The following is a 17,095-nucleotide window of genomic DNA, read 5'->3' on the forward strand; positions in this document are numbered from 1 at the left end:
ACTGGGAGGAGAGGTAGATACGCTGGAGGGTAGGGATAGACAGAGGGCCCTAGACAAATTAGAGGATTGGGCCAAAAGAAATCTGATGAGCTTCAACAAGGACAAGTGCAGACTCCTGCACTTAGGACGGAAGAATCCAATGCACCGCTACAGACTAGGGACCAAATGGCTCGGCAGCAGTTCTGCAGAAAAGGACCTAGGGGTTACAGTGGACGAGAAGCTGGATATGAGTCAACAGTGTGCCCTTGTTGCCAAGAAGGCCAATGGCATTTTGGGATGTATAAGTAGGGGCACTGCCAGCAGATCGAGGTATGTGATTGTGCCCCTCTATTCAACACTGGTGAGGCCTCATCTGGAGTACTGTGTCCAGTTTTGGGCCCCACACTACAAGAAGGATGTGGAAAAATTGGAAAGAGTCCAGCGGAGGGCAACAAAAATGTGAGCTGTAGCTCACGAAAGCTTATGCTCAAATAAATTGGTTAGTCTCTAAGGTGCCACAAGTACTCCTTTTCTTTTTGCGATTAGAGGACTGGAACACATGAGTTATGAGGAGAGGCTGAGGGAACTGGGGATGTTTAGTCTACGGAAGAGAAGAATGAGGGGGGATTTGATAGCTGCTTTCAACTACCTGAAAGGGGGTTCCAAAGAGGATGGATCTAGACTGTTCTCAGTGGTAGCAGATGACAGAACAAGGAGTAATGGTCTCAAGTTGCAGTGGGGGAGGTTTAGGTTGGATATTAGGAAACACTAGTTCAGTAGAAGGGTGAAGCACTGGAATGGGTTACCTAGGGAGGTGGTGGAATCTCCTTCCTTAGAAGTTTTTAAGGTCAGGCTTGACAAAGCCCTGGCTGGGATGATTTAACTGGGGATCGGTCCTGCTTTGAGCAGGGGTTGGACTAGATGACCTCCTGAGGTCCCTTCCAACCCTGATATTCTATGATTCTATGATTTCTATGAAAAAGAAAAAGCAAGTCTGTGTCCTTTACAGTTGTAAACAAACCCCTCAGTAGTGCCTGGAGTGTGCCAGACACAGTAATATCTGCCTGGTGCTGTAGAGAGCCTGAAACCAGAGCTGTGCGAGGTGCGAACTGCCCCATTCCTCTCAATGGCGTGTTAGCACAGAGGATTACAGGTTACCTAGTCCGAGGCTGTTAGCTGTTTCACTGCTGATCAGAGAAAGGAGAGGGAGGAGCTGCACAATCTCCTTTGAGTGACCGCTCAGTTTGGCTCTGGGAGAGGGGGCGCTTGGCATTTATTTTTTTTCCAGTGGAGAAGGAACCACGCTCAAGGAGCCCAGCTGAGCCCCACTGCAGGGGAGCCTGTCCATCCCCACAAAGGCCAGCAGAGTCCATGGGTGTAGCTGGACCCCACTCAGCAGAAGCCTGGCCTGAGAAGCGCTGCAGAGGCATTTCATGTGATACTCACATATGCAGCCCTCCCTGTGGCATGGCCACAGCCCAGGTTGCATAGGCTGGGCTGCAGGAATGACCTGCAACTGAAGCTCAGTGGCCTCTCTCTTATTGCACCCCCTGCTGGATCTGAGCAGGGAAGGAGCAGCCAAGAAGAGGCAGGAAGAGAAGGTGTGGGGGGCTCAGTGCTGGCCCCAGCTCTTCCACCCAGCTGCCACCCAGCCCCTCCCCACCAACCAGCTCTACAGACTACCATCCCTCCCAGCTGCCCCCAACACTCGGACACAAACCCTCAGCTCTCACAAAGCCCCCATCTTCCTCAGACGTCCCCCAAAGTCACCCCCCAGCTATCTCCTCCACACACCAAGCTGTCTCTAGCTTCTTCCCCAAGCTATCCACCTCCCACCCCCAGATATTCCACAAACCTATTCCTGCATTTCCCTCAGCCAGATCCCCTATTGCTTTCCTTGCACACCACAATCCCCTCTTCCTGTACCTCTATCCCAAGCTTTCCCTGCCACTGAGTTGGACCCCAGCTTTCCCCTCCTGGAACCCAGTCACCGGCCTGGACACTTCTACAAATCCAGTTCCTCCAGCCAGACACTCCTCTGACAGCCACTGTCATCTTCCACCCCCAAATTCAGCTCCCCAGATTCTCACCACTCATATACACCCTGGACACTTCAGCACCCATTCAGCTTACACATCACCCAAGTTTTGTGCAGCTCTGTGCTCTATCCCCTGCTACTGCTCAGAGTGGGGTATACTAACCTTATGCCAAAGCTTATGGTCATGCCTAAATTATATGAAAATCATGTAATGAGCTAAGAGATATATGTGCAAATTTGCATAACATCTCTGTAGCAGGGCACTGCTAGGGAAGCCCTTAATCAGCTCTTGCCGCCCCAGCCCCAATCAGGGGGAATGGATTGGGGCTGGGTAAATAGCCAGCGCTTGCTCCGGCCCGGCTCGGAGGGAGGAAAGAGCCTACTAGTTGGTTGCTGGTCAGGCCAAGCCATGTAAATAGCAGGAAACTGGTGGTGGGGGTGGACACCAAACAAAGAGCACAGGTGTTGCACCAGCTTACAGCGTCCCTGAGTCTTTAAGGAACGGGGCCAAGGGACTAAATCCAATGGGGTGCGGTATGCACCCCGTTACAATCTCACTTGAGTAAAGCTGTAGGAATATGCTAGTGACCAGGCTGGTGACTGTGAAATGTCAGGCAGGTTAGAGAGGCTATAGAAATAGAAAACTCCATAAGAATGGGGGATTTCATATTAACTGGGTTCCTGTCACCTCAGGAGGGGATGCTGAGAGAAAGTTTCTAGACCTCATCAATGACTGCGGCTTGGAGCAGCTAGTCCTCGAACCCACCAGGGGAGAGGCAATTCTTGATTTAGTCCGAAGTGGAGCACAGGATCTGGTCCAAGAGGTGAACATAGCTGAGCCCTTTAAAGAAGCTGGCCCTGTTGATGAATTTCAGAGGGGCTGAGCACCCACTGATTTCAATGAGGCCTGGCTACTGAGCACCTCTGTGTCTTGTACCCTAATATTCTGCATCATGGGCCTCCAACGTCCAAGTCCGTTGGGCCCCACGCTTGTGTTTTGGGTCACAAAATCCAATGGCAATAGCAATATTTTATTAGATTAAAAATAAACGAAGAAAAGGGCACATTGCAAGGCCGGCTCAGAGCCGAGGTCCCGCTTGCCCGGATCCTGCCTGCCCGGAGCTAGGACCCAGTGTTTCAGGGGCGGTGTAAGAACCTCGGGGGAGCAGAGGTGGGGTCATCTGCCCCTGCCCTGGTCTGTGGCAGCGAGGCCTTGAGCCCTGAAGCGTGAGGTTTGCCACCTCTTCCCCCGTGCGGCTGCCCGGGTTGGAGCCTCCCTGCAGCCCAACCGCGGCGGTGCCGCCTGGACCGCAGAAGGGACCCGAACGAACTTTTCCGTGTCCAACGCAAACGGGAGCGAGCAGCCGAGACCAGACCAGTCCGGGTCCTTTACAAACCCGCCCAGCTCTCCGCGCGGGGCAGGGAGACTGGCCGGGGAAATGCTCGCAGTGGCCTAGAAGGAGCAAAGCTCCAGGGCCCCCGGCCAGCAGGGCCCATCGATCAGCCGGCCCGAGGCCTGTCCCGCGCGGGCCAGAGCCGCCCCGCACGGACTCCGGCAGCGCATCGGGCGGAGACGCGCCGCTCACCCGCAGGGCTCCGCTTTCCTGACGCTCCCTGGCCGGCCCGGCGCTCGGGCGGAGAGGACATGCCGGGCGCGGAGCATGGCCGGGCTGCTGCGTCCTCCGCCCGGTGAGGACACGCCGCCCCGGGAGCCGCAGGGCACGCGGCCTGCTGGGAGCAGCGGAGCCGGCTCCCGCGCCGAGCTTGCCCAGCAGCGAGCGGAGCAGCCCGGAGCGGTAGGAAACGCTTGGCCCTGCTGCCCCGGAGCGGACCTCGGTGCGGAGCGAAGAGCAGCCCGCGGGGAGGCGGGCACCCCCCCTTCCTCCCCCCCCCCCAGCCCGCGGGGAGGCGGGCACCCCCCCCCAGCCCGCGGGGAGGCGGGCACCCCCCCTTCCTCCCCCCCCCCAGCCCGCGGGGAGGCGGGCACCCCCCCTTCCTCCCCCCCCCCAGCCCGCGGGGAGGCGGGCACCCCCCCTTCCTCCCCCCCCACCATCCTACAGGCTGAGAACCCACGGACCCAGACTTGGGTGCTTTCCATATGCCCCTTGCAGCAACAGGGACCCAGACAGCCAGGGGCTGGGGAAATGAGGCCATGAGTTATTGTTTGGGGTGGGGAAGGGGAGGCTCCTGGCAGTCCGGTCCTGGCACCGGAGCAGGGCACAGGCCAGCACATGAGCTGCAGGATTTGCAACACAAGGCTTCAGAAAGAGCAGCCACCTGCTGTCCTGTGTTTGAGGCCAGCTGGGCGGTTCTCCCGTCCCGGGGCAGTGGGCACTGCAGGGCCCAGCCGGCTGTGAGCTGACTGCCTCGCGGTCCCTCCTCTGTAGCATGAGTGGCTCTCATCTGTGGTGTTGTCTCACACAGCTGCAAGCGCCTGACAGGCTGGTAACTGCTGTGAGCGATCACAGTTCACACCTCGCTGCCGGGCCACAAAGGAAACCTGTAGCCCTGACCCTCAGCTCAGGACAGAGTCCACACAACCGCATGGCTACATGGTCCTCTCATCTGCCTGCAACTCACATGCTGACAAGGATGGGTGCTGGGTATGGGGATCTCTCCTGTAACAGCATTGGGTGCCAGGGTGCAGCCTGCCAGGCACAGGGCTCCGAGAGGGCAGCATCTTGGAGGTGGGCCCACCTCAAGGTGGGCCATTTCCAGCAGTTGACAAGAATGTCTGAGGAACAGTGTGGTGGGGAGGGAATAAAAGTGGGGAAATAGTTTTACTTTGTGTAATGACACATCTACTCACAGTCTCTATTGAAGCCTAACTTAATGGTATCCAGTTTGCAAATTAAATCCAGTTCAGCAGAGGGCAGCATCTTGGAGACGGTCCCAGCTCATGTATTGGGGCCAGGGTGAAGTTTGGGCAAGCTCGAGGCTCCTTGTTTCCTTGTGTATTGGGCATCAGGGGACACACTGGGATGCCCTGGTCAGAGCTCCCTGCTTCCCCATAAAATGGATCCCGGGGGGTTGTCCTCACCTGAGCACAGCCTGGGGCAAGCATCCTCATTGCCCTTATATGGTTTGTTTGTGTATTTGGGAGACTCAGTCCCCCCTTCTCCCCACAGACAGTCCCCGAGTCTGAGAATTTCCCAGGCCCTGGTTGCCTCTGCCTGCCTTGCCAAGTCCCCCGAAATCCAGGATCCCTCCAAGAGGACCATGGTGTAGCTGTGTCTCCCCTCTCAAGGTGATGCTGCCCAGGAGGCACCGAACATGGATGCGGGGACTGGAGGGCCCCCCACTTGCTTCTGTTACCCTAATGCTGCTTCTTGGCATCTTTTGGCTGCTGGGGGTTTGTGAGAATCTGTCCTTAGCGCCAGCCCTGCTGTTCAGACACTTCCAAGGTGGGTACCTGTCCCGCCCCTACCCCCCTCCTCTTGCCCACCCCTCAGATTGTAGCCTTGCTCCAGGGCTCTCACTCCTGGTGCCTGGCTGTTTAACAAGTCACTGGTGGGAGACTGGAGCATCCCGCTGGGAGCAGAGAGGTTCCCTGTCTCTTGCTGGCGGGCTGGCTGCACTGAGCTGGGAATGGCGCGTGCAGCTCCAGTGTCGGCGAATCCTGCGCAGGGACTGGTGGGGCAGGGAGAGGCCCTGGGGGGCTTTCAGCGTGCTGTGAAATGAGACCAATGGCCGCTCCGTGCAGGAGGAGAGGACCAGACCTGGTCAGGCCCAGGCCTGTGCTAAGTCCTTTCCCAGCGCTGGGCTCCCCGAGGAGGAAGGTAAATACAGAGAGTCCCACAGTAACGGGTCATCCCTCACTCTTCTCCCCAGTGTATCGCCTGGCCACCTACTGTCTGTGCCACACGGATCCCGCCCTCCTGCTCCTCAACGTGCTGCTCTTCCCTGTGCTGGGCTGGCACCAGGAGCGGCACCACGGCACCCTGCGCTACCTCCACGCCTCCCTGCTCAGCGCGGTGATCTCGGCTGTGCTCTACCTTGTCCTGGCTGGGCTCTGGGCGCCTCCCCCTGCTGCTGCCAGCGGCTACACACCGGTCCACCTGGCCATGCTGGGGCGCCGTCTGGTGCTGAGGAGCAGGGCTGGGGCCACGGGGCAGGCGCGTGCGGTGGCCCTGCCCTGGCTGCTCCTTGCATTCAGCCAGCTTCTCTCCCCCGGGTGCCCCTTCCTCCTCCACCTGAGTGGTGCGCTTACAGGGCTGGCCTGTATCCTCTGTGTGATGGGCAGGGTGTTCCCGGGGCCTCGCCAGCCTGGCACGGTACTGACTGGGCCCTGAAGAGGGGCACAGGTATCCCTGCAGACGCTGCAAGCCAGTGTGATCAGTTGGCCTGTGGAATGGGGTCCCCAGGGAAGGGGAGGATGCCCCTGGATAACGCTCCAGTGAACAATCCTGCCCTGAGAGGGACTGGGTGGGACTCCACCGGGCTTTGCCACCCCTAGATATTAGGTGCCTCAGTCCTGGAAGTGCACCAGCCATTTAAGACCCAGCTCTCCTGACCCTAGCTCAACCCCAGCCATCGTCAGAGCCGTGTGTCATATCTCTCCCAGGCCCACTGTCAGCGCCCTAAGTGAGTCCAGTTCTGCTCTAGCTGGCAGGAGAAGGGATCATAGAATATCAGGGTTGGAAGGGACCTCAGGAGGTCATCTAGTCCAACCCCCTGCTCAAAGCAGGACCGATCCCCAATTTTTGCCCCAGATCCCTAAATGGCCCCCTCAAGGATTGAACTCACAACCCTGGGTTTAGCAGGCCAAAGCTCAAACCACTGAGCTATCCCTCCCAACTAGGGGCCTCTTCCTCCTCCAACAGCAGCCTCACCCCACTCCTCAGAGGCATCAGGGCCTGCTTGCTGGGCAGCTTCCTAGCAATCTGTGTCCCAGCCTGGTCGGCTGCCACCCCTCTGCCTGGCCTGCAGACTCCTAGCCCTGCTGTTGCAGGTCAACTAATTAGCCACAGCTGGGGAGGTAGCGACTCGCCCTAGTGACAGTGCAGAGGGGGGTTTATATGCCCCATCACAGGGCCAATGGAGCCAGTGGGTCAGCCTGCAGCAGCTGTGCCAAAGTCAGCGGGGACTAGGCAAGTATCACACACGTGGAGCTGGCAGCCGGGAGGTTTGCAACGCATGTGTATTTTCGGTGCCATGGCGGCAGCAGGAACAGCAAGTAACAATGTCCAGCAAAGCAGCCCCCCCTCCTCCCCCCGGCCTCCCAAGCCAGGCTGCAGACTCGGAAGCAGGACACTGCATTCAGAAGGAGTCTTCACAAACAGAAAGGCAAGAAACTGGGGAATATTCCACTCAGCCTCCCCCAGATGTGACTCTATGGAAGTCAGTGGTGGGGGAGTGCCTGGGGTCACAATTCAGCCATTAATTCTTTTAAATGAAAGCTAAGATTGTGGAGAAAACAGTCCACTCCACAGGAAAATAGCTAAGGCCCCAGATTGCCCGCTCTGGAAATGGGATATGGAGCCTAGTTTGGATGCTGCCCTGGCTGGGAGGGAGTGAAAGTCCTTCCCACCTGATAGCTTTTCAGTGGCCTATGTGAAAGACGTTTGATGAGTCTCAGTCCAGCTCTTAGGGGTTAGGTGTCCCCACATCACAGAAACCACCATGCCAACAACCACTAATTGACCCTCTTGTCTGGGCTGTAGAGGCTGGATTCTTCCTTCCCATCTCTCAGCTCAGGGCAGAGGCGCATTGTTGGGTAGGAAGCTGGCACGGCTGGTATATTTTTAGTAGCTTAGGGGTTTGGTCTCCCAAGGTTGTCATTCCACCAGCACTAAACACCAGTTAATATCTCAGTGAAAAGGAGCGAGAGCCCCCCAGAAGCTTGGTGATCTTGCTATCCCACGCCTCTTTAGCACTGAGTGCCTGGCATCCATTGCATGACCTCAGACACTCTCCTTTCCGTGAGCTTTCTCCCGGTGCCCGTCTCTGGCTCATGCTCGCAGACCTTGGCACAACCTGATGTACACGTAAAGTAACCATCCCTGGGGTTTGCGGTTACTCCAGGGGAGTTTTGCCCAGCTGAAGGCAGCATTATTAGGCACCTGAGCTCTGCCTCTAATGTGGTTAAAACGAGCCAGTCACAGCTGCCATCATCTTTATGGAGATTACAGATCCCAACATGCCTTGCAGACCCTTGGGTTATTTGGCTCCTAGCTAGCCAGGCTGGGGACCAGGAAGCATCCCCAGCAGGGGCCTGCAGCAGACGTTTTCCTTGACCAGAGGAACTGGTGGCAGATTGGTCCAGGGTCTTGTCGTGGCTGGAGCTGTCAGAGAGGCGCCTGGAAGTGCTGCATGATGGGACCATCTGCAGGACACTGGCGGGAAGCAGATTCGTCCGCTTTATCCTGTGCCCAAGAGGGGGGATCCTTCCCACAAGCCATGTGGCCAGCACCAGGGGCAGGTACGTGGGGTGGCTCCAGGCTGGCTGGGGTTCACTGCATCACTATGAGAGACATCATCAGCTTACAGCCCCTGGCTCTCCCCTTGTGCCCCCAGGCGGGCCTGGTGTCCCACTGGTTACTGCTGTTTATCTCCCTCCCTCAATGTCCCAGCAGTTAGTGCTCTGGACTGCCTAGCAGAAACCTGGCTGGAGATGGCAAGGAGGGAGGGTCACCCACCAGCAACCCCTCTGGTCTAGTGCTGCATAGCAAGGAGTCCTGGGGTGGGATGTCGGCTGACCCAGAACCTCCTCCCCCGGACACAGGGAGTCTCCTGTACCACTGTTTTAGGGTCTGGCATCGCCAGCGTGAGAAACATGTCCCTGCTAGAGTCAGGGGGCGCTCCCCAACCCCAATGAAGGAAAGGAACTCCCCCCCCCCAACCCCCACTCAATTGGGGGACACCCTGGCTGCCCTCTGTGGTGGGTTAGGAAACTGCTCCCTCCCGCTGTCTGTTTGGACTCTCCTCTGATTCCTTCTTTGATTCCCAGGTCTCCAGGACTCTCTGCCCCCCCAGCCCAGCAGTGTTTCTCGGGGGGCCTTTCAGACCAGTCCTTAGCCATGGCACCTGCTTCTCCCTGGGCTGCTGAAAGACCTAGGTGCTGGCAGGGTTCTGAGATGTCATACCCGTCCGTCCCTCTGGCTGGCTTCCCAGATCTCCATGGGGGCCCTCCCTCATGGGACAGCCCCAGCCTGCACTCTGGGGCATCACTCTTGGGCCCGGGAGAGGTCCTGCTGGATGAGCAGTTGCTGCTGGCCGGGATCCAGGCCTCCCTGAAGGACGCCAGCCTGGAGGCTGCCGTGGGAGGAGTTCAGCTTTCCAAATCCTCCGTCTCCTCTCTGCGGTAAGGGGCATGGCGGGGGGAGGGGGAAGGTGATACCTGGGGGATGGAGAGGGAGGCACCCCTTAGTGACCAGTGTGGAGCAGAGGCCAGACGCTTCAGCCCACTTGGCTTCTAACCCAGAGCCAAATTGGGGGGCTCTTTGGGCAGCACCCACTGAGCCTGAGAGCACAGCGTGGGCTGCCCTCTGGTTCCCTCCATCTCTGCTGGCTGCGGCCCCTGGTGCAGCTTGTTCATGCTTCATGGCTCCCCCCGCCAAGGTCCTCTCATGCTGACCTGGCCAGATTGGGCTAGCTCAACCCTGCTGAGTGACAGCTACAGGCAGAGCATTGCACATGAGGAGCTGTGGAGTCTCGGGCCACCTGATGGGCAGGCAGGCTGCTGTCTGCGCCATTGCATGTGTGTTTGTTGGGCATGGACCCTGCGGGAGTGTGGGCTGCCCACCAGCAACCACTGAGCCATCCACATCAAACAGGCCTGAATTCTCCCCACCTGCCCCTGCTTTCCCTGCCCAGCCCCATGTCCCCACCCACAGTCCAAAGGTTTCTTCAAAAAAGAACTAGATAAGTTCACGGAGGATCAGTCCATCAATGGCTATTGGGCAGGGATGGTGTCCGTAGCCTCTGTTTGCCAGAAGCTGGGAATGGGCAACAGGGGATGGATAATTTCATAGAATCATAGACTTTAAGGTCAGAAGGGACCATTGTGATCATCTAGTCTGACCCCCTGCACAATGCAGGCCATGGAATTGCATCCACCAACTCCTGTAACAAACCCCTAACTTATGTCTGAGCTATTGAAGTCCTCAAATCATGGTTTAAAGACTTCAAGGTGTAGTGAATCCTCCAGCAAGTGACCCCGTGCCTCATGCTGCAGAGAATGGCAAAGGCCCTTGGAGGGTTTTCGCCTATCTGCCCTGGGGGAAAATTCCTTCCTGACCCCAAATAGGGCGATCAGCTAAACCCTGAGGATGTGGGCAAGACTCACGAGCCAGACACGAGCCAGGAAAGAATTCTGTGTAGTAACTCAGATCCCACCCCATCTAACATCTCATCACAGGCCATTGGGCATATCTACCGCTAGTAGTCAAAGATCAATTAATTGCCAAAATTAGGCTATCCCATCATATCATCCCTTCCATAAATTTATCAAGCTTAGTTTTGAAGCCAGATATGTCGTTTGACCCCACTGTTCCCCTTGGAAGGCTGTTCCAGAACTTCACTCCTCTGATGGTTAGAAACCTTCGTCTAATTTCAAGTCTAAATTTCCTGATGGCCAGTTTATATCCATTTGTTCTTGTGTCCACGTTGGTACTGAGCTTAAATAATTCTTCTCCCTCCATGGTATTTATCCCTCTGATATATTTATAGAGAGCAATCCTATCTCCCCTCAGCCTTCTTTTGGTTAGGCTAAACAAGCCAAGCTCTTTGAGTCTCCTTTCATAAGACAGGTTTTGCATTCCTCGGATCATCCTGGTAGCCCTTATCTGTACCTGTTCCAGTTTGAATTCATCCTTCTTAAACATGGGAGACCAGAACTGCACACAATATTCCAGATGAGGTCACACCGGTGCCTTGTATAACGGTACTAACACCTCCTTATCTCGACTGGAAATACCTCGCCTGATGCATCCCAAGACCGCCATTAGCTTTTTTGACGGCCATATCACATTGGCGGCTCATAGTCATCCTGTGATCGACCAGTACTCCGAGGTCCTTCTCCTTCTTTGTTACTTCCATGTAACGCGTCCCCAGTTTATAGCAGAAATTCTTGTTATTAATCCCTAAATGCATGACCTTGCACTTTTCACTATTACATTTCATCCTATTACTCCAGTTTACAAGGTCATCCAGATCTTCCTGTATGATATCCCGGTCCTTCTCTGTATTGGGAATACCGCCCAGCTTTGTGTCATCCACAAACTTTATTAGCACATTCCCGCTTTTTGTGCCAAGGTCAGTAATAAAAAGGTTAAATAAGATTGGTCCCAAAATTGATCCCCGAGGAACTCCACTGGTAACCTCCTTCCAGCCTGACAGTTCACCTTTCAATGTGACCCGTTGTAGTCTCCCCTTTAACCATTTCCTTATCCACCTTTCAGTTTTCGTATTGACCCCCATCTTTTCCAATTTAGCTAATAATTCTTCATGTGGAACTGTATCAAACGCCGTACTGACATCAAGGTAAAGTAGATCCACTGCGTTCCCTTTGTCTAAAAAATCTGTTACCTTCTCAGAGAAGGAGATCAGGTTGGTTTGGCACAATCTACCTTTTGTAAAACCATGTTGTATTTTGTACCAATTACCATTGACCTCAATGTCCTTAACTACTTTATAATCAAAATTTTTTCCAAGACCTTGCATACTGCAGATGTCAAAAGAACAGGCCTGTAGTTACCCGGATTGCTTTTTTTACCTTTCTTAAAAATAGGAACTATGTTAGCAATTTTCCACTCATTTGATGATTACCTGTTCTGTTCATTCATAGAATGTCAGGGTTGGAAGGGACTTCAGGAGATCGTCTAGTCTGACCCCCCTCCTCAAAGCAGGGCCAATCCCTAATTTTTGCCCCAGATCCCTAAATGGCCCCCTCAAGGATTGAACTCACAACCCTGGGCTATCCCTCTCCCCCCTGGGGCACCTGGTATTGGCCACTGTCAGAAGACAGGATACTGGGCTAGATGGACCTTTGGTCTGACCCAGTCTGGCCGTTCTTATGGCCTCTGTTCCCCTCGTTCCCCAGGCTGCAGCAGCTGGAGAGGATGGGCTTCCCCACAGAGCATGCAGTGGTGGCCCTGGCAGCCACGGGCCGAGTGGAGGGGGCCGTCTCGCTGCTGATCGGAGGCCAGATCGGGGACAAGGCCGTGGTGACATTGGAGAGCAGGCCAGCCTGCCGTGAGCATCTGCTTCCCACAGAGCAAGCCATACCCACCACAGAGTAAAGGGCTCCAGTAATTAACAGCAGAAATAACGGCCCAAAGCTGAGCCATCGTGTTTGAGATCACCAGGCCCTTAGGGAAGGAAGAGAGCAAAGCCCATTACTGGAAGCACCATGAGCTTGGGTGCACCCTCTATCCGAAGATGTGGGAGTCCTGTAGGGCTCAGCTCCAGGCCTGGGCTCCCTTGGGAACAGCTGTGTGAGAGGATGGGGAAACAGGAGAGGTGAGGCCGGTTCTGAGCTGGGTGCTGCAGGGAGGAAGAGCAGTTGCATGACTGAGGCATGGCTCGGGCTGTGCAGAGGAGTCACGTGCAGCATGGTGCCTCCTACCTTCTCCATCCCTTCTCTTGTGCCAGCCCCCACAGGCTCCGGCCTCTTGTTTTCTGCCTGACCCATCCCTTCCTTGGTAAGGCCGTGCTAAATTTTAACGTGAGTTAGCAGCCAGGCTAGTACAGGCCATTCTGGTCCTCCTAAATGTTTGTTCCAGGGCACAAGCCTTTATGATTTGGGCTGGTATTCAAGCCGTGTCCTGGAACTCACAGTTAGGGAGCATCCACGCTAGCATGGGCAAATATATTAGCTAATTGGTGACTGAGTAACTGGCATTAGGAAGCACCAGTGTAGACAGATCCTGTCACTAGCTGGGGTTGGGGGTGAGGCCAGCAGTGGGGGCAGGAGCACCGAGGCACTCCACAGCCCAGGGAGCTCCAGGTTTAATGCTGCTGCCGGGGGCAAGGGATGCTAGAAAACAGGCAAGATCCATGCTTGTGTCGTCTGGAGCCTAAACTCTGCCACACATCGCATCGTCCCAGGCAGTCCCATGGCATTCAGTGTGGGGGGTTATGTCACCAGCAGTCTGGGAATCCTAAACAGTAACTGTAACATCCCGCAGCATGTGGCTGAGCTCCCCAAAGGCCGACTCCCCTGGAAAGCAGAGGGGAGGGCTAGCCAGGGAAAGGTGCCTGCCAGCTCCCATCCCATTGCCTGGAAGGTGGAACCTGCTTTCTCTGCCTGCCCTCTGGTTGGCTTTACCAAGGTGTTGGCTCCTGGACCTACCAGCTGCTGACATGATGGTGCCCTGCCTACATGGGATTCACCTGGAGACCACCAGCATCATCCCCCTTCAGCTGCTTTCTAGCCTTGGTCTATCTTGCCACAGGCTGTGAGAGCCAGCGAGCTCTGCCACCATTGATAAGGGCCCCTGCAGAAGTGCCTGCTGCCCGGCCAGCCGGACGTGCCTGCCTGGGGAGCTACCTGTGGACCCCTGGAGGTGAACTGTTGCTGTTCTTTGCTGGAGAAATAAAGTTTCACCAAACCCTGGGGAGGCTGCTGGCTGCTCTCATTGCCTGTGGCCAGGCTTGGCCGGTCGTTTGTTTCCTTCAGGTCCTTTCCTTGGTGCAGCCTGTGGGTGAGGACGGAGTGGGAGCGCCGAGCCTCTAGCCAGCATCCTTCCTGGCTGCAGCCAATGCCCGTCAGTGGTGCGAGCCCCCTGCTCCCCACCCCAGCTTTAGGAGCACAGCCAGACTGCTGTGCCGCTGGAGCTTAGTGACACGTTTTAATGACCTTTAGACCATTTGTCCTGCGGCTGGCCAGGATCACAAGCATACACAATACAAAGGCAGATTCCCTCCCCAGCCGCTTGCGCAGTTAGCGGCAGGGTTGCACCGGGTGCTGGCTTCAGATGGGCCTCTCCACAAATGACCCCAGACTTCCCTGCTTCTGGCCCGTCTCCCCATTTGACAGCAACTCTCCCAGTTGTTAGTGGGTGCTCAGGGCGCACAGGGAAGGGCGTACACAGCAGCCAGGACATCAGGGAGGATGGTGGGAGGTGGGGCAAGGGTGTGTGGCTGCTAGATAGGTTTTGGTTATGTCTCTCCCCTCCCTAGCCATCCTTAGCTGTGGGGATGCTGAGTTCCCTGACTGATCAAGGAGGTGGAGCAGGGAATGGAGGCCTGGCGCCCTGCCTACATCCAACCATGGCGACTGCCCCTTGGTGACACTTTGGCCTCCAGGGGAAAGATCCCTCCACGCTGGGGGAAGGTGCCCAGGGTGGGGCTGAGGATGCTGGAAGGGGACCTGCCTGAGGCCCAGCTGAAGCCCCACCCAGGGGTGGTAGCTGCCCCTGCTCCGGAAGAAGTGTTGCTCCAGGTAAAGCCTTTGTGGGGTAAGAAGCGGGCATGTGTTGGGTGCAGCTGAGCTGCCTGAACCAGCGAGCACCGCCTGGGGGGTAGGGTGCCCCCGCCTTAGTGGGTTCCAGCATCTCAGCCCCATCTCTGTGCACACTCACAGCAGCTGGCGTGGGGGCCTGACTGCTCCCCACATGCTTTGGGGGAAGAATGGGCTGGATGATGGAAGCCCCACAGCTGTTCCCTGGGCCTGAGACAGGCCTGGGTACTCTGAGATGGGGGATGGCCACATGGGTAATTACCCCCCTCAGGTGCCTTTGCTGAACACAGGCCAAGGGCAGGCTGGCTGCTGAGCCAGAGGGGCCCATGGCAGCCAAAGCCCAGCGCGGCAGCGTTTGAGCAGGTGTACGCTCCATCCTGGCTCAGCCTGCTTAGCTTGGTTTTCAGTGGCCAGCCGGGTCACCCCACCTTGGTGCTCGTGTTCAGAGGTATGGGCAGAGCTGCCTTGCAATGCCAGCGCTGTTCAGGGGCTGCCGGGGCCCAAACCCGTACCGGGGTAACGGTCTGGCGGAGAGCCTGGCGCTGGGCAGCGCTACACCTGTCCCAGCAGCCCCTGCTCTGGGGATGGGTTCACTGGTGAAACGGCAGGAACTTGGCTCCACGGGAGCTGAGCCAATCCCTGGGGACTGGGAAGGGCCAAGGCACCATCCCCTGCACGCCCTTGGTGGGGGAGCCAAGACTGAATTCCTGGGGACTGCCCAGGATAAACCCTCTGCAGTTTGGGAGCAGAAGGGCGAGCGACGCCCTCTCTCCCATCCCTGCCAGGCTGGGGAGCTACAGGCCAAGGGCACCATGGAGACATCCCACACAATAGCACCTAGAGATAGAGAGCGCCCCCTGCAGTACAATGAGGGGAGCATGGGGTAGGGGGTGCTGGAGACAGGAGGAGGCAGCCAGCAGGGGGTCAGTTAGTACACACATAACACTGGTTACAGGCCTCTTTCGAAAGAGCACAAATAAATACGTCATGCCGGCGAGCCCCACGTCCTGGGACGGATCCTCGAGCGTTTCTTCGTGCGACAGTCCAGAGTGATGTGGGGGAGGGAAGGGAGAGTGCCCAAGGGGACCTTAATGCTTGGGGAGATGACTCCCGCTCACACCCCGAGGGGTGGGCTGCCCCCTCTTCACTTGCTGTCATCCTCGGCCTTCTGGGCCAGCTGGCGTGGGACGATTCTGTAGGCTGCCAGCCTGTCGCGCTTGCCCCGGTGGAAGCTGGGGGCGCTAGTGGGGAAGGGTTCGGCGCCTGAACCTGGCTCTGGCTCTAGCAGGGGAAGGGAAGAAAAGCAGAGTCAAATCCAGCCGTTTCGCCACTGACACCCAACCAGGGAGTTTGGAAGAGCGCAGGGCATTGGCTCTGTTGATCACTGGAGTCAGTGTCCAGCTACTCCTTGGCCATAGTGCGGTGCCAGCATACTCGTGGCCTAGGCAGAGCACCCAGCAGCCAGGTGCCTGCTCTGGTGCAGGCCGAAGCCCTGGGCGTGGGCTGGCCCCATGGGTTGGCCAGGTTCTGTCAGCCTCCCTGCCTTTGCGGACAGCAGCAGCGATAAAGCAGCAGAGTTCAGCCCCGAATCGCCCCGGATCCCAGGGTTTGGTTGTGCCATCGCCAAGGACAGGCCCAGTGTGGCCAGGCATGTGCCTGGCACAGCAGAGGTGGCTGTTTCAGAAGAGCAGCCAAGGAGAGAATGGTGCCCTTATTTGAATCCATATGATGGAGCCAGGTTTTTTCCCAGGGAAAAGGGGGGGAGCACAGTGCTGGTGCTCCTGGGGGGCCCTAAATTGGCTGGGGCCCCTGGGCATGGGCCTGTGCATTAGTCTGCCACTGCCTGGAACCCTTTGGAGCCTGCCCTCCCGCGTGAAGGCGTATGTGGTCAGCAACAATGCAGCCACATGAGGCAACACTGGGCAGCAAAGCGGGAGATTCCGGCTCAGTTCTGGGCTCTGGCTTCCCCTTCCAGGTCTGGGAGAGGCTGTTTGTCACTTCACATCCCCGCTCTCCAGCCAGGTGAGGTATGCGGCATGTAGACAAAGGAGTCAAGGCCCGCTCCTCATGGGGACCTTCATGGGTCTGTGTCTAAGTGCTCACTCTCCACTGCAGTCACTACAGGGGGCGAGAGAACGGGGCAATGCTCCAAGCTAAGCAGTTGGCTGGGGATGGCGGGCGACCACAGAGCCCATGTTAATGCAGCACCTCCTGGGCTCAGCCAGGCTCTGGTGCTGATGGCTCCGCTGGGCTCAGAGCTCGGGGGCTACCCGGTTAGATGGCGTTCACGCTACAGCCTCTGCAATGGCAGCTGAGAGGAGCGTTGATGACAATGGGGGGCGGGATTCTGCTCCCATGGAAGCCAGCACAAGCTAGGCTTTAGACTCTGCAGGAAGTGGACAGAAGACCCTGCTGTGGTGGGCTTGGCACTTCCAGCCCATTACACTGACCATCTGCACCTGCGATTTTCCAGCATCCCTGGCCACAGGCAGGTAACACACATTGCGGAGGACCATGATCAAGGCAGCATCTATTCCTGTACAGAGCCGTTTGTCGTGCCCTTTCTCCTGCAGGGCAGAGGAAAGGAAACCCTCCTCCAAGCTAAACCACGAATGGTCAGTGCACCTGAGTGACACCCAGTGCAGACGCCCAAGGCACTCTTGTGCCATAGCTCA

General features: G+C 56.9%; 2 protein-coding genes across 8 annotated transcripts in view; one reads left to right on the plus strand and one right to left on the minus strand.

The window, feature by feature from the left end:
• Window positions 1-3,178: 3,178 nt before the first annotated feature.
• On the plus strand, window positions 3,179-13,574 carry RHBDD3 (rhomboid domain containing 3). Of its 4 annotated transcripts, none has more exons than XM_073312553.2 (6): window positions 3,179-3,813; window positions 5,265-5,421; window positions 5,849-6,238; window positions 8,273-8,438; window positions 8,967-9,320; window positions 12,060-13,574. In XM_073312553.2, exons 1-6 carry the CDS (start codon window positions 3,679-3,681, stop codon window positions 12,256-12,258), a joined length of 1,401 nt encoding a protein of 466 aa, XP_073168654.2. In that variant the 5' UTR covers window positions 3,179-3,678; the 3' UTR covers window positions 12,259-13,574. The 4 variants fall into 4 exon arrangements, with proteins under 4 accessions (XP_073168654.2, XP_073168655.2, XP_073168656.2 ...); XM_073312554.2 differs by having other exon boundaries at window positions 3,723-3,813; window positions 5,146-5,421; XM_073312555.2 differs by having other exon boundaries at window positions 3,765-3,853; window positions 5,146-5,421.
• Window positions 11,757-17,095, minus strand: part of EMID1 (EMI domain containing 1) — a 95,276-nt gene continuing 89,937 nt past the window's right edge. For 3 of the 4 annotated variants that reach the window (XM_073312547.2, XM_073312544.2, XM_073312545.2), the window contains one exon: window positions 11,757-15,701. In XM_073312547.2, coding sequence (XP_073168648.1) covers window positions 15,345-15,701 — 357 coding nt within the window. In that variant the 3' untranslated portion in view covers window positions 11,757-15,344. The remainder of the gene's footprint in view (window positions 15,702-17,095) is intronic. The other variant, XM_073312549.1, reaches the window with a different exon arrangement.

Source organism: Lepidochelys kempii, chromosome 15 (assembly GCF_965140285.1).
Source record: "Lepidochelys kempii isolate rLepKem1 chromosome 15, rLepKem1.hap1, whole genome shotgun sequence".
Classification (NCBI taxonomy): Eukaryota; Metazoa; Chordata; order Testudines; family Cheloniidae; genus Lepidochelys; species Lepidochelys kempii.